At 37.7% G+C, this 27,935-nt stretch overlaps 1 protein-coding gene across 5 annotated transcripts in view; it reads right to left on the bottom strand.

The window, feature by feature from the left end:
* PTPRC (protein tyrosine phosphatase receptor type C) overlaps positions 1-27,935 on the bottom strand; it is a 126,285-nt gene that overhangs the window by 59,634 nt on the left and 38,716 nt on the right. For 3 of the 5 annotated variants that reach the window (XM_077902385.1, XM_077902386.1, XM_077902387.1), the window contains exon 3: positions 6,937-6,957. In XM_077902385.1, the coding sequence (XP_077758511.1) occupies positions 6,937-6,957 (21 nt within the window). Of the gene's footprint in view, positions 1-690; positions 823-3,266; positions 3,459-6,936; positions 6,958-27,935 lie in introns of all 5 variants that reach the window. The other 2 variants (XM_077902383.1, XM_077902384.1) reach the window with 2 other exon arrangements.

The raw sequence follows: 27,935 nt of genomic DNA, 5'->3' as shown, positions 1-27,935 counted from the left end.
CACTGCGGTGCCAGCCCCGTGGGCTCCCCCGTTTAGATCTCTGAAATGATCCGAGGCCCTCGGGCCACTACAGTCTTGCAGGTGTCTGCGCGCATCGCGGTTCTCGGGATAAAAAAAGACACCACGAAGCGATGGAGATGCTGACTTTGGAAAGACCAGGGGGAGGATGCTTTGCCTTGTTTCTATACACGGAGATGCTCAGCTGGAAAGAAGCTTTAATGTTTGAATGGGGACTGGGAAGCATCTATTTCTTTTTTTTTTTTTTCCATTCTTGAAAAAAAAAAAGCAATTAAATTGTGGTTATGATTTCTTAGTGCCCTTCATTGATGATGGAAGTCATTCACCCTTCACGATTTTGTTTATTGGTCAGAGGTCTTTAAGCAACAAATCACATATATTGTTCTTTATTGCCAGCAAGAAGTTTTCACTGGGCAACGGTGCTGGCCTCAAATATAAACGTATAGAGCACCCTACATAACTGTTTCCCCCAAAACAGGTCTGTCCTTTATTCTCGAAAGATTCCTTCTGGGCAATCTCCTCTCTGCCACAAGGACCTGAGTGGTGCGGCCTCACAGACTAAGCGTAACCAGGAAAGTAGGAAATTGCAAATTCACCAACTGGCAGGTGCTACCCGTTTAGCAAGTGGCTGGACTCCCTCACACTGGTCTTAAGCCTGACAGCCCCGCAAACCTGATGGGTCATTCCTGCCTGGTGCAGGGGTGCGTGCGAGAAGGGCAACAGTGCTGTTGGGTGTCTGCGGGTCGGGTCCGGCAGAGGATGCCTGCGAGCCTGTGTGCGTGAGGAGAGGCGGCTGTGTGACACCTAAGGTAAGAAAGCAAGATCATTTCAGTATTTCCCCGCAGATGAGACATTTAAATACTAGGAGGTTATAACTATATTGGTTACCAGACCGTGAAATGTGTGTCTGCCTCTACTTAAATTCACCTGGCAGGAAGGTGGCACCTGAGTCCTTGATTTACATATTCCCAGAGGCTCCCTTTGGGCCATGATATCACAGATGACTCAGGTTTCCAGGTGGCTTTGGACCCCCTAGGCCCTAGGAGCTTTTTGAACCAACTCTCCTTCAACTCGACACACTGAAAGTTGAGAGAGTGCTTTGTAGGAAGAATCAGGAAAGAATCCCTCAATATACAATATATAATATGCAAATCGAAAAAAGAAAAATGGGCAAGACATGTAACAGATATCTAATATATACAGTGGCCAAAAGGCATATGCAAAAATGCTCATCACATGACAGTTTTTCAATGTAAAAATGAAATACTTTAACTATCACACTAGGTTTATTATATCTAGTATTGGAAAAAAATGTGGGGAAACAGTTGCACACACGCACACACATACACATTGTCACAGAATCCCATGTCTAGAGTCTGGAGGGTTTACCACCCATATAAACAGTATCTTTAAAGGATCAGGATTTGCAGAAATAGTACTTTCATTGTGCCTGTGTGTAAAGTAAATACTGTGTATATATATATATATATATATATATATATATATATACATTTTAGTATATATAAGCATAAGTATATACTTTGTATAGACTTCTATAGTGGTGTTTTGCAAAAGGCATAACACATTTTTATAAAAATAATATTAAATGATTATGTTAATTATTGTTGAACGATTCTGAAAACGTTTGAAGATATTACAGTGTTAGAAAAATGGATTGAGGGAATTTCCCCCCTATACTTATCAGTAAGCAGGAAATTCCGATTGTATCCCACAGCATACATCAATTACAAACAAAAATTAAATAACACATACAGATTTTACCCCAGTAGATAATTGAAATATCACCTGATAGCAAGATGACTCTCTAGAGGAGAAAAAATGGGTTCTTTTATTGGAAAGTGTAAGAAAACCTTCCAAGCTAATCTCACTAGCAGTATTATTGTGCCAGGGCAAGTTAGTATTAATATTGTTCATCTTCATTCCCAATATATTCCATTTTAAACTTTTCTTCTCACATTTTGCTTCATATGGAATGGTGTATGCATGTGTTTGTGTACAAGAAGTGAAATGCGGAACCTTTGAAATGGAACCTCTGAAGTGTGCCATTTATTTAGGAAAAACCTTGAGCCTGAAATGTTCTACTTAGCCATCAACACCCTCATCCTCACATTCATTTTTTTTTTTTTTTAATTTTGGGCCATGAAACCGATTGCTTGCAATGTTCACAGAGGTCCTGGCCACTACTCTGCTAGGGCAGCAGAGAAAGATGGAATGTTCGGTTCTGTAATCAACATAAGGAGGCATTTATCATTTATTTAACTGCATATTACAGGCAATAAATTTTATCAATATGGTATTCAAAACATTACAATGTACCCCCCCAAAAAAATTTCTCAGATAGTGCCATACATACGTGTTTTCCAAACCGAGATTAATGGCAGTGTTAAGCAAATAGCTGAGGCTCTGATCGGAGTATGTCTATAAACCTACTTGCCTCAGAAAACGACAGGATGGCACATTATTTCAGAAAAGGCATAAACAAACCTCACGATGGTTGATTTAGGTACTGAATACGCTGACAGAACTAACAATAAATAAATATAGAATGAGCAAATCACAGATTTATTGGGATTCCGAAGAGCCTCCGTGGTCTTCCGTGGAAAGAAAATGCCTCCCACGTCACTGGTAGTTTGTTATGAATGTGGCCACAGAACCTTAAATTAAACCATTAGGACTCTCAACCTTGATTATTTTTTTAATAATGCAAATATCCCTGGAGGAAGTGCACATAGCAAAACTGGATTATTCATCCTCAGTGTGGTTTTTTAAAAAAATAATTTGTCAATCTCCACTAATTTTCTGATATTGAGAATCTGGAGTTGAACAGAGAAAGGTTCTTCTTCTGAATTACAGCCAGGGAGGGCTAGACTGACAGAGCCTTGAAATAGTGAAATCTGATGTCCAGAGCTGCGAAAAACTTAAGTAAGCAGAAACCAGGCCGATGATGCAGAGCGTGTAGCTCAGAGGTTGCCCAAGAAACTCCCCTCCTACCCCCCAACGTGACTTGTGGGGGCCCCCCTTCCACCCCTCCTTGCCAGTATGCATTCATTACTTTGGTCAGTCAGTATTGCATGAACACCTAGACGTCCTACACTTTGCACACTTGAGTAACATCACACATAGAAACTGCACATAGAATTTAGAGAAAAGCTGTTCTGATAACTTTCGAATTCAAAAAGAAAGACGAGTGCTCCCAAACTCATTTCAGTTAACACTTCTGTGCCAACCTTTCACATCATGAGAATTAGCATTATCCAAAGAATTCCGGGATTCTTCAGTCGATGTACTGTCTGGACTAAGAGGAGGCGTGGTCTTTGATGAGTAATTTTCTCTTTCAGAGATGCTTGGGAGTGAGAATGCAGTGGTGCGGGTGGGTAAGGGGTCGCCTGGAGCACTGGGCTTTTCTGTTGAGTTCAGTCCTATTGTGTTCATGGGAGATGGAAGAAGGAAAACAAAATAAGTGTGTGAATCATATCCTGCAACATATACTCATCTGAGTTTACTAACTGCCCAGTCCTTTATGGCACGCATATAAATATTTATACATATATGTGTATATGCACGCACAACATACAGACATGATATATGGTCTGTGTATATATACATATATATGTACACGGTGTGTGTATATGTTAGTAAATACCAATACATATATACACACATGCATATATATATAAATATAAATATGGAGGTACAGATGCATAGACTTAGATATAAAATGAGCTATAGAACAGAGGCTAAAGATACAAATGGGGAAGTGAAGTTGAAAGCAATTATTCCCTGCCCTCTTCCCATTTAATTGCTAGATTCTCAGAAGGGTGGAGCACATGCAGAAAGAAAACTGATCAACAGAAATTGTAAAAAAAAAATATATGGATATACATATGCATATAATATATATGACTTATCAATGAGGAAAAGAGAAAGAGAAACTCCAAAGGAGATTATAGGAGGACTAGTGTTCCAGGAGAAAGAATGAAAGATAAAATCCTAAGTACAAGTGATTATTTTTTAAAAAATCAGAGTCAAACAAAGCAAAGATTGGGTAAAAGGGAAACAAAGTCTCAGGTACACAAGTGGCCCAAGTCTACAAAAATGTTTTCAACTTTTTGAGAATATAAGAAATACAATTTGAGAACTTGAAATAACATTTTCCGCAGTTTCAATTCCCCTTGGAAGAAAAAACCATGTGAAAAGGTGGTGTTGAAATAGGTATAGGCCCAGCTGACTGGAGTCTATAATTGGTAAAAGCTTTCTGCAGGGCACATTAGTACCCTATACTAAAGGCCTTTAAATTTTTGGTATTCTCTTACTCACAATGTGTATTTCTTTATACAAGAATGGGGGGAGGGGGTGCAGAGATTACACCAAACGTTATTAAAAAACAAAACAAAAAAAGTGCCACATTGTGATTTCTGGATATTGAGGTTATAGTATTTTTTCTACATCATCTATCTTTACCATGCATTTGCTTCTACAAATAGCCAAATTTATGTTTTTCAATATTCAATGAACAAAAAATTGCATGATATTACACAAGTATTTTAACAATTCAGTTCAAGAAGAATGGGTAAGAGAACATGGCACGAATAAGGGAAGAGAAAGAAGGGGAGAAACTGTAAAGAGTAGAAGTGATAAGAATCAAGAACCAAAATTAAAAGATTACTGAATAGGGAATTAAGAAAATGGAAGTAGAAAGGACACACAGAAGTCCTAATTTCATTCCCTAATACCAAAGGCAAAGTGAAATTGATGTTTGCTAAATAGGTAAAAAAAACATCTATACCCTCTTGAACTGCCCCAAGGTCATGCACATGAAATAATGTGGAACTCTTCTGTGGCTACAGAAATCCAAAGTGATAGTACAGTTGTTACTATCTTTGTTTTCCAGGGAAAATTTTCAGTCTCTAGAAGGTCGTAACCCAATAACTCCCAAATAAACATATTTACTGACAAACTTTCACCCATAGTACAAGTCAACAGATCTAGCTAAGTAATAGGCAAGTGGCTCCTTCTTGGCTTCAGTGTAAAATTGTAAGTCTAGCTTGACTTATTCTCTCATCTGCTCATTGTTGAGTAAGAGGGAGGCATGGGGGTGGAAGAAAAGACAGCAGAAAGGAAGAGAGGGAGAGAACAGGGAAGGGAGAGAGGGAGGAGCTTACAATTCTATGCAATAACATTAGTACACTTTCATCATTGGAGACTTGAACAATTTCTCATTTGTTGTTTTCAGGTTAAACTATCTTTGGTGTTGGCAGGATTCCGGTGATACATCCACTTTGAGAGAAACGTCCTAATGTCGTCCCTTTATCACCCACTCCCACTTTTCTTTTAGATTTGAATTACAAAGAGACTAATGGGAAAATCACTCCAAATACCTCGCATAATAGTGCTGTGCTTCGTTGAAGAGTAGCATTCCTAAAGATTCTATCTCACCAAGCAAATTCACTTCAAGATCTATGAAAAAATGGTGTTCAGAAAATTGCCTTCCTACCTAGAAGCCTTAATATTCTTGCATATGTCTGAAGCTCAATGCACTTTCCCTAATTCAATGGAATAAGAATTTAATTCAGGATCAAAAAAAAAAAAAAACCACACTCCAATTGCCAATTCTACATTGTCCTTCATCTTCACTTTGGAGATACTACTGGTTTCCATTGATCATTTTCGTGCTGGCAACATTCACCAGAGCCATTCTCGTTTGCATTTGGGGTCACTATTTTGACTTACCTGATGTCATCACTTGGAGGCTTGACAGTTCAGACACAATGGGAACTCTCTCAAGAAGATGATGAGTCATCTACCATTTTAAACATTCACTCCCCATCCTACCCCCTTCTTCCTCCCCTCCTGCAACAATAGCTAATTTATATGATTGAAATGAACTTAATCTTTTGTAAAAGGTGGAGATGCTAAAATGCATGAGAGTAGCCGGCATAAACCAATCACATCTATGCACTAATGATTTTCATGTTTTTATGAAACTTCTCTGCCATACCATGCACCTATAAAATCTTAATATTACATCTTTTAAAAAATAAGAGAGTATACTACTTACACAGATTCAGGAATGTTTTATTATTTTTCACATAGTTCTTTGTTTTAATAGTTTGGAATGAATTTTAATTACACAAATAATTCCTTTAATTACCCAATTCCCAGAACATTTTGAATGCACCTAACTGGAACTCTGCATTAGAATTATGAAATCAGAATTATCGTAGTGGCTGTACTTACCTTTTTATTGTATAACGTCAACCATATGGTGAATCAAGAAATCAGTAATACATTTTAAACAACAATAACATTTAAGTGATATAACTTATTTTCTTATTTTGCATGTAGTATGTATGAAGTTATTTTTAACATTTTCATTGTTTAAACTTAACTTATCTCAAGGTTAGAATATTCATTAAGGCTACTTACTAATTCCATTGTGACAATAGAACTTAGACATGATTATGATAAAATATCTTACTAAACTCAAAGTTTCTCACTTTTATATATATGTATATACATATATATATTATGTATAGAAGTCTAATTTCTCAGATAATTCCTTAACCGATTTTTGAGCTACAAAATTTTGTGATCTAACTTGAACTGTTTGTAACGATAAAATTTAAAGAGATTGGAATCCTGCCATGTAATTTATTACCAAGTTTAAGAAAAGCTATAAATTATACACAATAATAGGTATACAAATGATACATTCAAGTAGTTTCAAACTTTATGTCTTATAAGCAGGAATATTAAGAACAAGAAAATATCAAGAATGATTATTATAACATTCGTCCTTATAAAATGATTTTACTAGGTAATAATAGAAAATTCTATCAACATTAAATATGTAAATTTGCAAAAAAAAAAAAATAAAATGGAAATATTAATTCTTACCAGAACTGGAAACATTTACTCCTGAAAATAAGAAAACAAACATCTCTTAGAAAATGTCAAATTTCATATATATGTGTATACATACATGAATACATATACACATTATATATATATATATAATCTCCATGCTAGTTAACATTCACAAAGTGGCAATTTTCAGTACATTTTACCCCACTGAAGCTACATTCCTTCGCTGAATGTCATGTTTAGAAAGCCCAAGTGTGTGTGTCAAAACTATGTTATTAGTTTTTGAATCTCAGGTAAAATAAGAAAAATAATAAAATAAAGGAGAGCTATTAGAATTAATCTCAAGCCTGCAAAAGATTCCCCCAAATTGATTCATTTATTTAGATAACGATTATTTATTGAGTGCCTACTTTGTGCTAGACATTATGCCACGTTCTAGGGATATAACATAACCAAGATGTAGAAATTTCCTGTCCATTGAGCTGAGTTCAGTGTGAGATATAGACCAAAAAAAAAAAAAAGTCATACAATGTGATCAATGAGACAGAATGTGCTATAGAAGCACATAGAGGGATCATCTAATTTAGACTTCCAGGGTTGATGGCCAGCTGGTGGAGGAGGTAATAGAGAGGGTTTCTTGAATACATTTAAGCTGTGACCTAAAGGATTATGGACAGTTAGCTTAGTCCTAGAGGAGTAAGAAGTTGGGATTTGTCCTACAGGCTTTCGATAGCCATCAGAGAAAGGTGTTTAAGGGAGGTCTAATGGAGAAGCATTTTAATTTTTTATTGACCCTGTTGTAGGATGGAAAATGGGTTATCAGGGGACAGAAACATCGGGAGACCAAAATAAAAACGTGAGAAAGATGATGTTCTACATGAGGAAAATGGTACCAAAAAAAAAAAAAGAAAGAAAGAAAGAAAAAGAAAAAGACACGAAAAAATCTGTGAAATATTTGAAAGCAGTTATCAAGATTTTGTGGATCCTTAAAAATAAAATAAAAGACTTTGTGGATCTTTGCAAGTAAGAAAGGCAGGGATTGAGTCAAAAGGAAAACGTTCAGGTTGATGGTTTAGCATACTAGGCAATTACAGTTAGGTAGATTATGGAGGCTTTCATCAAGCTAAAGGAGAAAGAAAAGCAAAAGACACAGGAAAATTTGGTATGTTTGAGACTTTTGTTTAAACATGTTTAGTAATATGTGGAGGTGGAGGTTGGTAGCTCAGGATGTGCATTTGGGCTAAGGCTCTGGATCAGCATATAAATGGATATTGTGGCTACAAAGGGGAAGGAGATCCCCAGTCATAAAAAAAGAGGACTGCCCAGGATAGAATCCCGAAGTTGAATAAATATTAAAGGAGAGGGACAGCAAAGGTGACTTAATTTTCTATGTAGGAGGGAAATTGAAGTCAACAAGAGTTACGAATAGAGGGTGTTATCAAGAAGGAAATAAATGAAATCAAATGAGATGAGAGCTAACGTGGATCGATTGGATGGATTTATCAAGTGGGCTGGTGGGAATGTTGGAAAATCCAGTTTTATTGCTGTGATGGGAACTGGATTGAGTCTGCAGGGGAGTGAGGCATGTTTTCATCCCCCTTCTTTGTAATGGCTATTAACAAGATCATAAAGTTCTTTCCCAAATGATAGTGAACTGATGTGAAAAGGAATCAAGCATCAAATAAAATAACAGGTGCACTAGTATTTAAGGCACCTTCCTGCCTTGAGGTTTTATTTTCTGATCTGAAAAAAAATTTTTCCCCTCAGAAGTATCATCAGATGAGTATGACCCAGTAGTCTTCAATGATGTTCCCTGGCTTACTCCTTAATATAAAAAGTATTTGTGTATTATATGTTATATATTATCATGTATTATTTATATTATATATAAATCATAATTATCAAATTATTAAAGTATATATTATTAAAATTTATACTGTATCAAATATTTTCTTACTTTCTCATTACTTTTTTTTTTTTTTTTAAGATTTTATTCATTTCTTTGACAGAGAGAAAGAGCAGAGCACAAGCAGGGGGAGCTGCAGAGGGAGAAGGAGAAGCAGACTCCCAGCTGAGCAAAGAGCCTGATATGAAGCCCATTCCCAGGACCCCGGGATCATGAACTGAGCCGAGGGGAGATACTTAACCGACTGGACCCCCCAACGGCCCCTCATTAAAGTTCTCTACTTTTTCTCTTCTTTTTTTTGAATAGAAATTAAGTAGATCAATTTATTTTTTTGTATATTTCACAAGTATAATTTTGGAAGGGCCATTTGACAAATTTCAGCATTAACTGCCAACTCTATATACATGTTCAACAAAAAAGGCATTTACTCTTGGCCCTTTTAATACAGGCAGAGTGTCCTATTGCATCACAAATGAGAGATGCAGTAACAGATCTGAGAGCTTATTAAAAGAAATTAGGTGTTTTTTCCAAACGTTATTTGGTTGATAACATAATACAAACATAACATGAATGGTTTCATGACCACCAGCAATTTGCAGAATAAAACCCGTAAGTCTACCTACTTCAAAGGCCAAAACTAGTGAAACAGTATTAAATTTGGTTTTTAAATCCTTAAATTAACAATCGCAAAATGAGATTTCTTTGATCTCAATTTTGTAAGGTGTGGTGGGGGATCAGGGGGAGAAAGGATGGGGGCGCGGCGAGAAGACTGGCAGTGCATGCTGAGTTTCAGAGTTGGGACAGTGGCTCAAATTAGTCATCCAGATTAGGATAGTGTTTTAGAAAATTAAACATGTGTCCTAAATGTGGCATATTGAGAAGGACATTCAAGGATGATAATTCATCAGCCCTAAATACCATTTAATGAAAGCCATCTGGAGGTTTGAGGGGTAAGCAAGATGGGGGCAGGGTGAAGTAAAATGAGGTGAAAAAGGAAAATGAAAAGTACAAGAAATGTGTTTAATGCTGGGAAGTGTGAAAAGGCCACCAGAGAAACTTCCTTTAGTTGACACTCAAGTGTGCTCTTCCTCTAGGCTACCTGCCTGTGGATCACCAAACACCAAATTTACAGCACAATTTAAGCAGAGATTACATTTCAGCTTTGATAAAACTTCACAAGTATGGTTTTGTTACATCAAGTGAAAAGAGCAACTAATTCCAACTTTTGAAGTAAGAACAAGTAGAGAGGTCTCCCTCGGCCTGCCGTGATGAATAGTTAAGACTTATTTTTAGGTCAGCAGCACATGAATATTGAATAACTTGTAAATAGACTGCAAACATGCTGCTGCCAGTTCATCAAAACATTCCAACAATTTCTTACTATCCCAACATGCCAAGAACTGTAGTTGTTTTAGTTAGATGTAGCCTCCCAAAAAGAAAAGTTTCACAAAGTGTACCACCAAAGTAGGAGCTACTAGACACAAAACAGGTAATTTATTCCAGACGTTAGCCAATTTTCATGAAATATTTGTTACCCTCAACTTCAGTACACTCCAATATTCATTTGTAATAAGCAAGACAATTAAAATTAGCCATTTTTCAAACCACAACTCTGAAATTAGAGAAATGGACAATTAAACTCATCTAGTCAACATCTTCATTCAAGCAATGGTGAAACAGTCTGCAAATAATGTCAATAAACTGAGATTTGAGGCAGAATAAAAAATAGAAAAATTAAAAACCTATCACAAGCACCAATAATGGAGGCTAAGCAATTATACCTACAAATTCTTGTTGACAGGTCTTTCCTAATGGAAAATCCTGAGATTTTAAGTACTGTGACTTTACAGAAGGCAGGTTGGTTTAATGAGGAAACTTTTAATAAAAAGGCAATCAACAGTATTTTATTTTGGGCACTTACTCAGTATTTCACAGATCCTCAACAAGTTTTGAGGTAGGTTAAATATCAGCATTGTAATTTACAAAATAAAACTTAAGAGGTTATATCACTTGTTGTAAACTTTAGCAGGAATCCTATCATGGTCAAGAATAACATGGTCTCTGTGATCTTTCAGATTAATCATCTCAGATGTGTAAATTTAATGTTGACAGCTTGCAAGTACCCACCAAAATTTTTTCTTAAAAAGACAAGATATCACAGAAATTCTACTTTGGGGTATTGCCTATTCTTAAATGGATCCTACAATGATCATACATATTGTGGAATAATCTACTTGCTCCCATCATAAATATGTTTATATATAACTGATCTTTAAAATTACAAACTAGAACATTACTGATTTCATTGCTTTCCTGCCTTTTGGGGTGGGTGGAGCAGGAAGATCATCAGCAAGTCTCACTGAGAGCGCTAGGCAGCCTTTAAGCTCAGGTGCTATGCTCAAGGCACCATTTACAATGATTTGGGGTCATAGGAAAGCAAGTACACAGATGGAGCCATGATCTAGAAAAGATGCCTGGATCGAAAAAGAGGGGAGGTCCTGTGCAAGTCAAAGACAAAGAAAAAAATACTATCATCTCAGGCTACTGATCTTCATTGTCATGCTATAGCATATCACCTATGGGAAGAACTCTTAAAAGAACAGTAAATATATCCCAATGAAGTCTGTTAATTAAAATTCTTTACTAACTAGATAAACCACAAGTAAAATTAAATTGGTTATTTTATTAAAGTGACATCTATAGAAGCAAAATATCTAATATTTTAATGCATGTTCCACCTACCACACAAACGACTCTAAAGGTCACAAGTATAATTCACTTAGCTTACTTAAAATTATTTACCAGAATTCAGCTCATCCTGACATGGGTTCCTGGGCCAACTTTCTCAAGGATTTGTTTCAGTATAAAGTTCATTTTACTTAAACAAGTCTCAAATATTAGTAATTATACAGGATTAAGAGTGGTTAATGAACAACTGAGAAATTATAAGAAAAACATTATTCTGTTCGAAAATATAGAGCAAATTTTAACAGTGAGGACATACACTTATGCTTCTGAATAGACTAAACAGCACAGCTGAACATGATTTGAGTCAAAGAGGCAAGAAAAAAAGGAGGAAAGGGCCACAGGAGGCAGAGTATCGAAGCCTTTTATTCTAGTGGCCCCCGAGTTGACTTAAGCTCTTTCATTTGTTACTAAAATCCATGACATTCAGTGGCCTTGTGCAGATATGCTATGTTGCTTAAGCATATCTTTTGTCCTATGCAGAACATCTCATTTTGACTTTTATGAAAATTGCAATTCGTGTAATTTACATAAGCTTTTTTAATGTAGAAAGTTCTCTACTTTTCCTTCATAATTCATACTTAAGTATTGTTTTTAATTTACATGATTTGGAGTTTTGTCCCTCCTCTTGTTTAGTTAGCTTTCATTTTTCTATCACATGTAAAATAATATTTTAATTTTTTGTTTAATTTTTATTTTCCCGTTAGTAGTTTTCTCCTCATTTGTTTTTATTTCCTTCTAAATCAAGTTCTTAGAATTGTGTTGATTTCCATAGGAAGTAATTAGGAAAATTAAAGAATATATATTACCATAGAAATGGCTGACAGCTCTTGTGTTTTAGGTGAAAGAAAAAATAATCCTCATAAGCATAAATAGTTTAGCATATTGCCACATTCAAAATGTTCAAGTTAATTTGAGTGTGTAAACACATTTCATATGATACATTTCTTTAAGAAGTCCATAAGTTTTTAGATATCTAAAACGATTTTGACATGCTCCTTCTCAATATAAATTCCTAACTCCTTGGAACTTGAAACAAGTTAATTTTATTCAGTAAGTTCAAAAATATTTATTGTTTTGCTGGTGTGATATTAGGTGTTAGTTTGAACACGTAAAAGGCATGGTCCTTTGCTCTGGGAAATATTACAATCTGTAAGATGTCTATATCCTTATCAATAGATAACTCCAATGATCTGAAAAGACATTTTGGTCATAGGTGAACCTGATGATGACTCATAATAAAATTCTTGCCATTGGTGATCAGCAAGTCACACAACAAGATGAGGAGAAAGAGAAGCAGCCACAGATGTGTAGCTAAGTGCCCTGCATACCGTAAGTGGTCGATAAGTAATTGGTGAGTGGTTTTGAGCAGGAGTAAATGCAAAGGAGAAATCCAACAGCTCTGATGACATCACCTTTGGGAGAGAAGCCAGGAGCAAGCCTCCTTATAGGCTATGATAAAGACATTAAATTTTGTTCCTGAGAATGATGGAAGCCATTGGATCAATAAATGTAGAACAGAAATCAAATAGTAGATTTGATGACAAAGAAAAGAGGAATCCTAATGTTGCCTGTACTAGATCCGTCACTAACTCGACAGACCGCTATACTCTATTGTTCTGATTTACTAGTTTGTTGCACCAAAATATGTAGCACAAATGATATAGGACTTGTTATGGAACGGATTTATCATTTGTCAGATATTTAGTATGGAAATGGAAAAAAAAGGATTGTTGGGATAATAAAGAAGCTTTCTATTTTTTTAAGGTAGGCTTATTTATTTATTTATTTATTAGAATGAGAACATGAGTAGTGGGGAGCTGCAGAGGGAGAAGGAGATGGAGGCTCCCCACTGAGCCGGGAGCCCAAGGACTCAGGGCTGGACCCCAGGACTCTGCAATCATGACCCGAGCTGAAGGCAGGTGCTTAACTGACTGAGCCACCCAGGTGCCCCAGGTAGCTTCCTTTTTCACATAACCATGAATACTAGACTAAATATGCTGGAAATGATTCTAAACAGTAGATTATTCATCAGGTCACATACATGTTAAATACCCCAGAGATATTAATTTAATTCTAACTGCTTCAAAAGCAATGAATTTTTGGGGGGGGGGGCACCTGGGTGGCTCAGTCTGCGAAATGTCTGACTTTTGATTTAGTTTCAGGTCATGATCTCAGGGTCCTGGGATTGAGCCCTGCATGGGGCTCCACACTCAGTGTGGCATCTACTTGGGATTCTCCCTCTCCCTGTCCATCTGCCCTTCCCTCCACTCATGCTCTAAATAAATAGATAAATAAATAAATAAATAAATAAATAAATAAATAAATAATTTTTTTTTTTAAGGCAGGGAATGTCTTTATTTTTTTTTCAGGGAATGTCTTTAAACGAAATATGTGGTATATAATATTTTAATCCAAGAGGTGAAAAGGAGAGCAAGATAAATTACCAAAATGGAGAAGACAATTCCTTGAGTTCTAAAGCTTTTTTGAGGAATCACACTGAAATGATATTTTATTATCATTAATTGCTGATATTTATTGAGTGTTCACGGTATGCCAGGCACCGTACATACTATGTCTGTTGCTTGTATTTTCTCTCTTAAGGATCACAACACCCTATGAAGCTGAAGAAATCAAGTACGTTAGCCAAGTTCACAAGGCCAGTACATACTAGCCCAGGCTTGAACCTGAGCAGGTCTGACTCTGCAGACCGTGCTGTCAACTCTCGGGCTTCCTGCTTTCCTCATTAATTGATCCTTATCGCCTTTCCTCTCCACCTGACCTTTCAGCATGGAAATTCTTTAAGCCAATGTGTGAGGTTACATAAAGATTGGTATGTATTAAAAGCTCATTAGCTAAATAAAGAAGCATCTTAATCAGGATTGGACTACAGAGTAAATGACTAATGGTGCTACAAGTGCTAAAATAAACTTGACCCTAAATGTAGACATTTAGGCTAAATTATAGTTTGCTGGATACATGCTCTATGTATGGCAGAGGTAAATACCAGAGAAAAATCAGAGGTGTGTCAATTTAATTTACTACAGAATATGATTTTGACAGGAAAGTCAACCAAACTACAGTGAAATCCAACAAAAAGTAGTGCAGCTCACAGACTTCGTGTTTATCTGAGAAGAGGCTTCCATAGCTCGGAAACAGAAAAATAGCTTCTCTCTAAGTGTATATCTACATCTATGTATTTCTGGTCTAATCATGGGCCCGTTCAACATTTCCCCAAATCCTTTAATCTTCAATGCAACAAAATTTAGTATCCGTGGCAAACAACGTAATATCTAAAGATGGTTCACATGATCATGCTTACGCTCCATAAGTTTCTCAAATTGAATATGCGTTTTCCTTTACACCCTTTTATCTCAGAATCTGATTCTAAATTCCTCTGCTGGGTGCTTTTTCAGGATATTTTGCAACACTGTAGCTTATTTTATGTTTTACTTCATTTTCTTTATAGAGTAGTACACCCACAATCTTTTATCTCTTTGAAAGAAGATTCCAAGTCTTTAGCATCACTGTTTAGACTCAATATGAGACTAAACTTATTCCCATAGTCACAAAATCCCTATAAACAGATTTTTCAGTCCCTGTACCACTTCTAGTCAACATGATAAATCACATGAAAATTACTTAGGCACTCCATAAATCTTACGGAAGCACACTAACATGAACTTTCAAAAACAACAAACCACTTCCTAATTTAAGTTAATGTCCTTAAGAGAATATTCAGGAACTATAGCAATGCAACTTGAAATGACATTAATTTCAATAAACCATTATCTACTAGATTTCATAAATTAAAAAGGCTTTCAATTATCTTTAAAATGTCAAAAAACTTAACTACAAATCTCCATGGGGGAAAACCTAGAAAGATAATCCACATTAAATAGCCTAGTTAAAATCTAACTAATATCTAAAGGACACATTCTCTTAAAAAAAAAAAACTACAACACTGTAATGACTTATATAAATACAAGCAGTACAGGAAAAAATACTTCCATGGAGACTGTTTCTACCTATCAGATAAGGTAGATAGGTGAAGTTACTTGAATATTTAGAGGTGACGGTACCAAATGTCTGCAGTACTTGGTTGACACCTTCCATCACATTTTGTGATTCCTCCTAAAGTAGATGAGCAATGACCTTAATTGTCTATTGCATTGTACATATGCAGACATTATCAGAACATTATAGAAATCATAGGATGGAGCGACTGGCCGAAGCCTCATCGTTAAGAAGACCTGCTCAGACCTGTCGCGTGCAATATTTAATTATTTCTTGTCCTACTCCCTCTGCTGCAGCACATTGTGACAGTGATCTGTGAGACCAGTGCAAAGCAAGAGGACTCACGGAGCTATCTCACCTGTTTGCCATAGGCAGACACCCCTGGACTCTCTATGCCCTGGCTCGAGTGTAGAACTTCAAAGTAATCATATCCTGTTAGTGGAGCCAACTAGACTTGGAAAAAGCAAATAGACGTCTGCATAAAGGACTTAATAACCAGGACATAATAAACACCTATTTAATATTAAGAAGTTGTATTAATATAAATAGCATTAAAAAATATATATATATATAAATAGCATTAGGATATGTTAGTGGGGATTAAGAGGGTGTGTGTGTGTGTGTGTGTGTGTGTAGACAGGAGGGTGGGGGTTATGTGTGTGTGACAATAAAAAGAAGGCATCAGTTCTTCTAAAAGTATAAACTGCACTGAGCACTCTGAAATTCTATAAATATAGGAAACAAATGCAATGAACTAGAGCATAGTAAGCTACTTAGTGTTTCTACGTATTATCTTTTTTGTTTTTCTTTTAACTTCAGTCTTCTGGGACAGCATTTTCTACATTTTTTAAGTAAGCACCTATTTTCGTTATTTAGACAAGGGAATATTTAGAAACATTCCAGTAGGTGGCACCAAAGCTCCAAAAATCTGTAAATCATTGGCCGGGCGCTCTTTTCCATTATAATCCTGTTGTGAATCACCAGTGGAATTGACTAAGTACATTAAACACAGGAAAATGTAGATAACAGAGCACTTGATGTTCAAAGCTGTGTTATTCTAACAGATGTATTGTTACTGAATTTACTTTTCCCAATATGTTTCCTTTAGGACTCAAAATGTTTAAGTGATCCTGAATCAAAGTTACCTTGAAGTCACACCCCTAAGTCCCTGATCAGAAATTTCAGCAAAAACTGGGAATCGGTTGAGTGAAAATGACATTTCAAAGGACCTACTTGGGCTTTAAATACCACCCGTTCCCACCATCACCCCTACCCCCAACCCTGGCCCCCTCCCCAAAGAAATGGAACGTCATTTCCAAAGGGATTTAAACGTGTCTAATACGGCAAATCTAAGAACAGTGCAAGGACAGAAGAGTGAAACAGAATAGATGAAATAAATACTTATTCTCAGCATCTGCCCTAAAATGAACGGTGGCATGTTTTGAAGGCTGAGAATGTATATCTGACCTCTATAAATATAAAGGCCATACAAAAGTGAAATAAGCACATCAAGACAAAAAAAAAAAAAAAAAAGGATTGGCTAAGACAGATGTGCATGGTTTTCCTTGTTTAGTAAGGCAAGATAATAATAAAGTACATAAATAAAAATCAAAAGATCCTACTTTTACTTACTCTGTGGACCTGGTATATGATCCACAGACCACAAATCCCACAAATCACATCAAATTAATAAGTATCTATGGGGTAAGCACTCTGTGCAAGGGACAAACAAGTTTTGATCTGGATTTCAGAGAAACATAGGAAATAGTCTTTCCTCCACTAGCTTGTCAGTAAATATAATAATGACAGCAGCAGTTTACTGAAATGCTATTATGTATCAGGCATTATGCCAGCAGCTTTGCATGTTTTTGCATTTAGTCATCCAAGCAAGCCAGTGGGTTAGCAAGTATTTTCCCTCTTTTATAGGGAAAGAAACTGAGACTCAGAGTTTAGTAAATTGCTCATAGTCACACACCTAGGAAATCTGAGATTTGAAGGAGTGTCCACCTCCTCATAATTTATTTTCCTCTTCTTTACTCAGACCTTATGTTAAAACATCGGTTGTATTGTTATTATGCCTGGAATCTCACGAATAAAACAGCTACTGCTCACCACCAGAAAATAATTTCAGAGATTTCCAGACATGTGGAAACATAGGATGTGAACATCCATTGACGTGTAGTTCCTTTGATAGATAAGGAAATTAAAACTCAGTGAGCTTCAATGCTTTTTTGATTTCATGCAATTTTGTAAGACCCATAATTCCCAAGCTCCACCAATTACCACAGAGTTGCAACACACTTTAAATACAAATGGACATTCGAGAAACAGTAGACCAAAGCCTCTAACAAGAAAGACAGAGATGGAGATAAACAGAAGAGAGACTTGGGAGAAAGAGAGACAACGCAAGGAGCCGACGAAGCCCTGACACCAACTGTAATTCGTATCCTCAAAAACTGAGACAACATGGTGTTGTCCTGAACAGAGAGCAAAGGGTTATAAAAACCAACATTTCGAGATTAAGAAAGGAAGCCAACAGATACCGGATCAAATACTTGAAAACAAAACAAAACAGCAGTACAGTAGAAAGAGCCATTTAAAATGCCAAAATATCTCCAAGGGTTTATGTTTGTTTGCTTCTGGAAAGCAGGAATTGAGGATGGGAACCAGGATGGGGACAAAAGACTGATCGTTTTTACTATAAACCTCAAACTTTCAAACTACACACACACATTTGAATAAAAATACAAATAAAGTTATCAGTATGTAAAACTGAATTGAGCATAAGGAGGGCAAAAGGCATAAGGCCTGGAGTAGAATAAAATCAAGGAATTCATTATTAAATATAGCAATCATATCTAGCGGTCTCCTAAAGAATTTTTATGTGAAACACCACAGATATTCTTGTTCAGTTGTGAGGACATATGAGCACGCAAACACATTCACCTCTAAAACCAGGCATGCATTTATATGTCTTTTACATTTGGCTTTAAGACATTATATTATCAAGTTCAGCCATGTTGATGAAACAAATCCCAACAAAAATTAATAAATACAAGATGACCTTCCATAAAAGATTAGTTATTTTGCCTTTATTTTTATCTTTAAATAGTTATCTGTAAGTCAGGGAGAAAGACAAAAAATTAGATTAACACTTCCTGTGTACTGATGGTCAACCTGAGGTCTTTGATTTAGATTCTCAAGTCTTAAAAAAATCCCACAGTCAAATTTATTTCGGAAGTATTTCATGGTAGATGTCCCTCAGAGACTTTTATAAAGTGCTAACATATTAAAGGCAAAGAGAAATTTATGTAGCTTTGTTTAACCCAGAATCTTCCAGAACCATTTGCCACCTACCCATTTTTTTTTTCATGGACATGGTATAAACATTGTCATGAAACAAGAGGATTGTGGAACCTCAGTGGAACGCACTTTATGAATCTGGTTTGTATCAGTTACATATAACTTTATACACACACACACACACACAGAGAGAGAGAGAAAGCGAGAAAGAATAAACACTATAATAATCCCAATTAATACAAAACTAGGATTTGTATTTGCACCAGATTAAAATTTCAGATTAAAGCAGAGTCAAACTTCTGGGCTGCACCTCTCCAGGAGATTTGAGGTGTGATTTGTGCAGGGGTAGTTTCTGAAAGCTCTAATGGAGATTACCGTGGGGAACAAGGATTGAGAATGATCCGGAAAGGTACTTCCCTTGTCCGTGTACGGTTAACCCTTGAACAGCACAGCTTTGCACTGCACGGCTCCACTTACATGCAGATTGTTTTATGGGACAGTACTGTGAACGTTTTTTCTTTGTAATTTATTTTTTTCTAATAATTTACAATTTCTTTTTTTGTTAAGATTTTATGTACTTGAAAGAGAGAGTGAGTGAGAGAGGACAAGTGAGAGAGAGAGAGAGAGAGAGAGAGAGAGGACAAGCAGGAGGAGGGGCAGAGGGAGAGGGAGAAGCAGGGAGCCCAATGCAGGACTCGATCCCAGGACCCTGAGATCGTGACCTGAGCTGAAGGCAGACGGAGCCCCCCGGGTGCCCTTCTTTGTAACGTTCTTAACAGCATTTTCTTCTCTCCAGCTTACTTTATTGTAACAAGACAGCATGGGAAACATATAAAGATATGTATGAAGATATAAAAATATGTGCCAGTAGCCTGTTTTTGTTACCAGTAAGCCTTCCAGTCAACAGTAGGGCTCTTAGTAGTTAAGTTTTGGGAGAGCCAGAGGTTATACTTGGATTTTCCACGGTGCAGGGCAGTTGGCCCCCTTTACCCCCTGGGCATTCAAGGGTCAACTGGACTCTAAAAACATTTCCCAGAATAGATTTACAGGGCATACCTTGGAGATATTGCCAGTTCAGCCCCAGACCACCACAATAAAGCAAATAGTGCAATAAGAGAGTCAAATGAATTTTTTGGTTTCCCAGTGCTTGGGTTATATTTACACTATACTGTGGTCTGTTAAGTGTGCAATACCATATGTCTAAAAAATGTGCATGACTCCAATTTAAAAATACTTTATCCCCCCCCCAAAGTTCTAATCATTATCTGAGCTTTCAGCGAATCATAGTCAATGATCACAGATCCCCACCACAACTATAATAATAATGAACACGTTTGAAATACTGCAAAGAGTATCGAAATGTGCCACAGAGACATGAATTGAGCCAATGCTGTTGGAAAAATGACGCTGACAGACTCGCTGGAAGCAAGATTGTCACAAACCTCCCATTTGTTAAAAAAAAAAAAAAAAAAAAAAAATCTGGTGTCTGTGAAGCACATTAAAGCCAAAGTGCAATAAAATGAAGTACGCCTGTATTCTCATGTTAAATGTCAGTTTGTTTCTTGGCAAAATACCTGTTTTTATTTGTCTAAATCCAGGGATAAGTACCTAATTTATAAAATATACCTCAGATAGCAAAAACTTTCTAAGTATATTAGTCCCTTTGTGTCTGTTTTTGTAGCTGTGGGTTTTCTGTAGGAATAGAGCAAGATCATAGCTAAAGAAATACAAAGAGTCACCGAAGGATGTTTGTCTAGGTGATGAATTTGCTTTGTCGGTGTCCTTAGTAGTAGTAATAATAATTACTATTTAATAATCAGCCACTATGTAGATGGCACTGCCCTAAATAATTTTACATATGACTTCAGGTAATCATTACAGGAACCCCACAATGTAAAAAACACTATCTTCTTTTTACGGATGAAGCCTCAAAAAATAAATACGTTTGTGCAAGGCTAAAGAGTGTAGTTTTTAAATGCACATCTGCCTGACACCGAAAGCGTCGGGCCTGTTCCAACCACACTGTGTCTTAAGGGAAAACCTGGGACGCTGAACCCAGTCGCTGGGTGAAAGACCTATCGCAGACTGAGGTGGGAGTCAAATATCACGTGTGAACCATGAAAATGGGATTCAGAGGTAAGTCGCACATGAAAATTTATTCTTAAGAACTGCAAAATGCTGAGTAATGACTATGAGAGAGAGAGAGAGAGAAAAAAAAAAAACATTTCTTTAGGAAAAAGAAAAGAGGGGAGGGTGTGGACAGGCCTGTGACCAAGTAAAGCCAAGGTATGGAGCTTTCCCTTCAGTCTTTTTAGGCAAGTCCTCAAGGAAGGAAAAAATAAAACATGCTTGACAATGGCTTGGCCTTACTATGCCCACCTGTAACACGGAACAGCACGGAAAGCTTGTGCTAATGAAATCTGTACCTCGTAGGGGCACCTGGGCGGGGGGGGGGGGGGGGGGGGGGGGCTAGTCCATAAAGCCTCTTGACTCTTGGCTCCGACTCAACCACTGAGCCACCCAGGGATCCCCTTGGCTCCGACTCAGCTCATGATCTCAGGGTCCCGGGATCCAGCCCCCCGTGGCTGCAGCTCCAGCCCTGCAAGGAGCTCCATGTCCAACACGGAGTATGCCTGGGGTTCTCTCTCCGCCTCTCCTCCTCCCCCTCCCTGGGCACACTCTCTCTCTCTCTCTCTCTCTCTCTCTCTCAAATAAATAAATCTCTTTTTTTTAAGTGCTGTAAAAAAAAAAAAAAAAAGGGAACCTATATCTTTTAGAAGAAATGGGTGCAGGAGTGAATGGGTAGGTGAGCCACCCGGTGGGGAAGGAAGCCAACAAGGAAGGGGGAGCACCGTGTCCTGAGTCCACTTCTGGAGTTAGTGACTCACAGCATCACCCATGAGACCTTTTTTAATGAACAAGGAGTGGACTCTAAACAATAGTAATTGTGTGTGTGTGTGTGAGCTACGTACAAGATAATAGGAAATAAGCAGAAAATAAATGCTAGGTTTGGGGGAGGCCACCTACCAAACCAGGCCCTTATCTCCCAAACAGAATCACATGGCCGCTGAAGCTGCACAAAAGCCTTCTCTCCTGAAGGGAAGGGTAATAGAAGCAAAGGCTGATAAATGCAACACTAACTTCTCATTTCCTCTTAATGAAAACTCTGAACAGAAACCTTAGATTTGCTTTCAGAATCATTAAAGGAATCCCAGGTTTAACGGGAAAAGGTACACTTTCAAACAGAGAAGGTTTTCAGTGTGTTGTTCTCACGAGTGTGCTGTTTGCACAGCTAAAAGCTAACAGCAGTGTCTTTGCTGCTCTTGTGGTTTCTTGTCTTCGTTGTACTTCTGTTTTTCTGATTCTAAGTCTTTATAGGAAAGGAAGAGGCGCAGCTCCTGTGGTTAGACACACAAGCAGTCCGAATGGTGAAACGGGTTGCCATAGCACCGGCATAATCAGTTCTATCTCAGGGTTAAACCACAACTTCTCCAGTTCATGCTGAAGCTGTCTGATTATACATTTAACTGCTACAAAAAAAAAAGAAAAAAGAAAGAAGAAAGAAGAAAAGAAAGAGAAAGAAGGAAAAGAAAGAAAGAAAGAAAGAAAGAAAGAAAGAAAGAAAGAAAGAAAGAAAGAAAGAAAGAAAGAGAAAGAAAGAAGAAACGAAAAGATAAAAGGAAGAAAGAAAACAGAATATCAGGTCGATGTGCTTTTATTTCACCAAAAGGGCATCTCAAAGATAAGGTGGGTTATTATGATGATTTGTTTCCTGGAGAAAACACTTCGTTTGGGAAACATTTGCCAATGGTGTTTGAAAGACCAAAGAAGCTAGATCCAATCTTATCGTTCGTGACATAGAAGGTCACCATCCCTTTGGCCCGCGATGGAATTAGACTCGTGAGTCGCCCAATGAAACGGAGAAGACAGATCACAAACGAACAAACCAACAAAAATAAGGCAAGTCTGGTCATTTGTTAATAGATGCCGCATTCCTTGGACTTCAAGATTGTGAAATGAGACAAGGCCAGGGTGTTTCCTACATGAGCAGAACCCTTCGTCACTTCGTCGCTCTACTGCCAGGACGATCTGCATCACACCATTTGCAGGCAGATGTAAATAAGTCGAGTGACTTCCTTCAAATCCCACTGCCGCCTCCTGAGAGGTAATGCCAGACAACACAGAAGTGCATGCGAGCATTTGCTGCCTTGTCACAGGCCATGCTTCCGCCCTCGCTGCCGACGGGTATCCAAGCTGAGTATTTCTACCAATTGTCTCATATATTCGACTAAAAGCAATTGTTTCATGATGCAGAAAAATATATTTTTAAATGTATTAACATACATAAATATTAAAAGAATAAAAAATTTTTTTCAATTAAAAAATAGTTTAAAATCCATAAATAACATATCCCAGAAAAGGTCATGAGATAATAATTTATTTAGTTTCTTTGGAAAAATTTCTAGTGGGTCAGTTTTCCATGCCTTCCTTAAGTCAGAGAATTCATCCTCTATCTTGAGTCAAAAAGAGACAATTTTTGAATGCCTCCTATTTTTATACTATCTTTATGCAGTATTATTACTCTTGTTTTATAAGTGAAGACACATGAAGACGATAGCTCAATCCCAGTCCACCAGATGCCAAAACTCCTGCATTTCCTACTAACCAGCTCGTGCCACGTCCTGGAAGGAGAGGATTCAGAGCACACATGTCATAGTATTCTTTTGAACTTCAATAACTAACCCTTGAATATCTAACACTCGGGGTCTCTGCGTTCTTCCCCTTTCCATTGCTTTCACCCTAGTCCAAGTACTGCCCATGTTCTAGTTCCCTGACTTTTTTTTTTTTTCTTTTTGTACTGAGCTCTATGCCCCGTGTGGGGCTTGAACCCACTACCAGAGATCAAGAGCTGCACGCTCCGCCTACCTAGCCAGCCAGGTGCCCCTGCTTCACTGACTTCTATACTCAGTTTCTAAACTGCAGCTTCCTCCCCTTTCTCCACACATGCTAGAGGATTGCCACATCGGTCTACTTTTTAAATGTACCGATATGTTTCCTGTTAAAATAGTTTAGAAATTCCCAAATCTTTACTATTATTGTAGAAAGCTCCTCGCACTCCATCTCCAACCTGCCTTTCCTCTGACATTATCAATACGCTTAAACAAAATCCCTTTTTTTCATTTCAAATTCAGCTTAAAGGCATTTTATCATAACCCAGCAAGACTTCAGCACACGCCCTCCCCTCTCTCTCTCGGTTTACCGTGACCCTAGCCTGGAATATCTTTCCTTCTTTTCATGACCCTAAATCTGAGGCATTTTCGGATGTGGCTCAAATTCCAACTTCATGACAGTTTTCCTGATCTCCCAAGGCCACCGAATTCCCCTAATGTTTAGAGCGATAATCACGTGTACCACTCTTAGGGATGCGTATCACAAATTGGATTATGTGATGAGCTATCTTTTTACAGGAAGTGGTTCCCGTTAAGACCATAGACTTTGGAACCAGCACACAAGAGTTTGGATCTCTCCATTGCAACTGTCTAGGTATGTGGCCTTGGGAAAAACGACTTGCTGTCTCTGAGCATCTGTTCCTCATCAGTTAATCCATAATACCTACTCAGAAGGTTCTCATGGCTACTAAATAAGACAGGGCCATGTCTGTGAAGTACCAAATAAGCAAGTCAGCACTGAGCACCTCCTCACTTGGAACTCAGTACCTGGGTACTAACCATTGCTATTCATCATCATGATTACATCTTCAGGCATTTGACTCTATTTGTGTTGCTCAAGGGCACCGGTGAAGTTGGCATCCCTTACATCCCACACAACAGCCAGCTGACGGAAGATATATAACAAATATTTTTGTGTTTTTTTATATTTTTGGTTTTAATCTTAATATATTTTTGTTTTAATCTTAATATAGTTTTTTATATTTTGGTTTTAATCTTAATATAGTTTAATCTTAATCTTAATATAGTTTTTTTTATATATTTTTGGTTTTAATCTTAATATAGGCCCATGGTCCTATGGAAATAAAACTTTGAGCAATATACTTTTGAAACTCATTGTAACACGCGGCATGTGTAATTTCTCCTTTCATAAGATGGTATTGCATTTCCTCTTGGCATTTTCATATGCTCTCAGATTTTCATATCTATCTACTTTATGTCATGCAAGGAAGAACAAAATGCAAAACTGTACCCAGAAAGGGCTGGGCTTTGCATTGTACTCAAACTGATACGGGTTTGAATCCTGGTCCAGCCAACTGGGGCCTTGTGTGGGTTCAACAATGCTTGTGAGCTTTACTGTCCTTGTACGTGGAGACAGGATCACCATACCTAGTGGATGAGAGGTTGACAAGGGGATTAGGTGGAGGAATATTTGTAGACAGCTTTCCAGAATGGCTAGCAGGCACCAGGTGGTGGTAAAAAAAAATATTCATTGCAGTTAGTACCAGTCCATCCCTGTGCCTTTTCCACTTGTTGCCCATCAGTGGACAAAATACGGGCGAGGGGCAAAGAGGCCTTGGCTCCGGGACAATTTTCAAATGAAATTCAGAAATTCAGTAATAGTTCAAACTATTTTAAGAACCTTATCAGGGCTGAGCCATCTATTTGTATAACTGGCACACAAAATCTCTCTTTCTCTCTCTCTCTTTTGTTTAAATTATGAGTTAGGTAAGAATCTCAGGCACCTGGGTGGCTCCGTGGTTGAGTGTCTGCCTTCAGCTCAGGTCATGATCCCGGGGTCTGGGATCGAGTCCCACATGGGGCTCCCCACAGGGAGCCTGCTTCTCCCTCTGCTTGTGTCTCTGCTTCTCTCTGTGTCTCTCAGGAATAAATAAATAAAATCTTCAAACTCTTAAAAAAAAAAAAAAAAGAATCTCTCTGTGCCTAGTGTCTTGAATTCTGGATTTGGGCATAATTGTTCTATGATTAGTCAATTTTTGCCCAGCAAGGAATAAAAGACAGTTGCATCGCCAGCTTATAGGATTGAGTATATCCCCTTAGCTTGAATGTGCTCCATCACATCCAATGCTGTATTTTATCATATTCCTTCTGCACTCTCCCTCATCCTTTGGAGGGCTTCATTTCATCAAGTCCAAGTCTTACAGGTCATGGTAAAGATCTCAACCGTCAAACCCATGGGATCTTCCAATGACCTATCTTCTATGACTCGATCTTCGTGCCAGCAGTGGACGCAGCTGCCTCCCATAGATTCCAACGGGTTCTGAACCCAGGGTTCCCCTCACCAAGGTGCTCGGACAATGCCTGTGCCCTCCCGTCTCGAGGGCCAGCTTCCTGGCAACCATCCCCAAAACTACCTCAGAACGCTCTCACTGACTGATAGAGATCTGCCATCTGTTTCTTAAGTTTAACAACTGTAAACAAAAAAAGTTTTTTTGCAGCTGGAAAGAAAAGGATGTGACCCCTTTTTCAGCTTCATTTTTAGTTTACTTTTCCACCTTATTGATCAGCAGAGGCACTCCCGAAGTCAAAAGAACAACTTAGGCTCATGTCAGGCCTCTGCTCAAATAGTCACCATTTTAAAACCTCAGGACATGGCTCCTTTGGACTTGGGTCCTCGTAGTGTCCGGTGCTAACCGGGGCCTCAGAGAGGCCACCAACACCCCGTGTATTACCTTTAAAACTGGTTTGACTGAATTAAGTTATTTAAGAACAACCACAACAATGGTGAGTCCTTCAGCCACGTTTGGAGATCTCTGTGGACTTTCAACGGCCTGAATAAAATGACTCATTTCAACCATTTTCTTTTACTTATTTTTATCCTTAAGATAAAATCTTATTTTAATCTTATATAGCACCCACAGCGTCACTTTTGAGGTATAGTCCTTGATTTTGAGGCGGGAATAGTATGCCAGTCATTGGCACAGTTCTAGAATAATGCTTCTAATACTCTCCAGTTATCCTTTCAAATGAAATCAGCAGGTACAAGAAACATTACCCCCGCATTTCAGAACCAGGAATGTAGCTGTTGGTTGGGTGAGGCTAAACATGAAGGAAAGAGGTGCTGCCTCCTGTTCATAGTAATAATACCTCCCAAGAGAGAAGGCCCCCATATTTTGATTGATCAATTGATTAGCATATTTTCATAACTTATATCAGAATTTACAGAGAAAGAAAAATATTTTTATGTCTAACCTATGACAAGGGAAATCTGGTTCTTGACGCAGTACGTCATTTCATGTCACAAAACAAAGAGTAACTTTGGACTGCAATAATTCTTTTTTTTTAATATTTTATTTATTTATTCATGAGACACACAGAGGGAGAAGCAGGCTCCCTGCAGGGAACCCGACACGGGACTCGATCCCAGGACCCCGGGATCATGCCTTGAGCTGAAGGCAGACACTCACCTGCTGAGCTCCCCCCCCCCCCGGGTGTCCCTGGACTGCAATAATTCTAATGGAAAATCTCACAAGAAGTTCATAGATTTAGTTTCTTTCTTTTTTAGGGGGGCATTATTTTGTTTCTTTATAATAATCTATTCCAGTTGATCCTAATAAAGTGGGAGGTGAGGCTAAAATTAAGTAGATTCTTATTATTAGCAGGATATTACCAAAGGCATATACTTTTTAAAAGAATAAAAGCTAAATATCGGTATTGAAATAAAGGTAAATTTGAGGCATGTTTATTGAGAAAACATTAGGATTTTTTTAATAATAAATGCTTCGTTCACAGTCTATCATATACTTCAACAAAATTATATTTTCTTTCAAATTTAGATGTTTGTTACTCACAAAAATTAATTCCATATTAATGACTACAATTATAGGACAGCAGAGTAGTGGCTCAGTCAGTTAAGCATCTGACTTGGTTTCGGCTCAGGTCATGACCCCAGGGTCATGAGATCAAGCCCTGTGTTGGGCTCCCCGCTCACTGGGGAGTCTGCTTGAGATTCTTTCCACTCCTTCTTCCTCCCCCTCTCCTACTCCCCCTGCCTGCACTCTCCGATGCGCGTACTCTCTCTCAAATAAATAAATTAAGAAGATCTTTAAAAAAAAACCCTACAATTACTATATTCATAAAATGAATAGAAT

Source organism: Canis aureus, chromosome 6, assembly GCF_053574225.1.
Source record: "Canis aureus isolate CA01 chromosome 6, VMU_Caureus_v.1.0, whole genome shotgun sequence".
NCBI classification, from domain to species: domain Eukaryota; kingdom Metazoa; phylum Chordata; class Mammalia; order Carnivora; family Canidae; genus Canis; species Canis aureus.
This window is presented reverse-complemented; position numbering and strand designations above follow the sequence as displayed.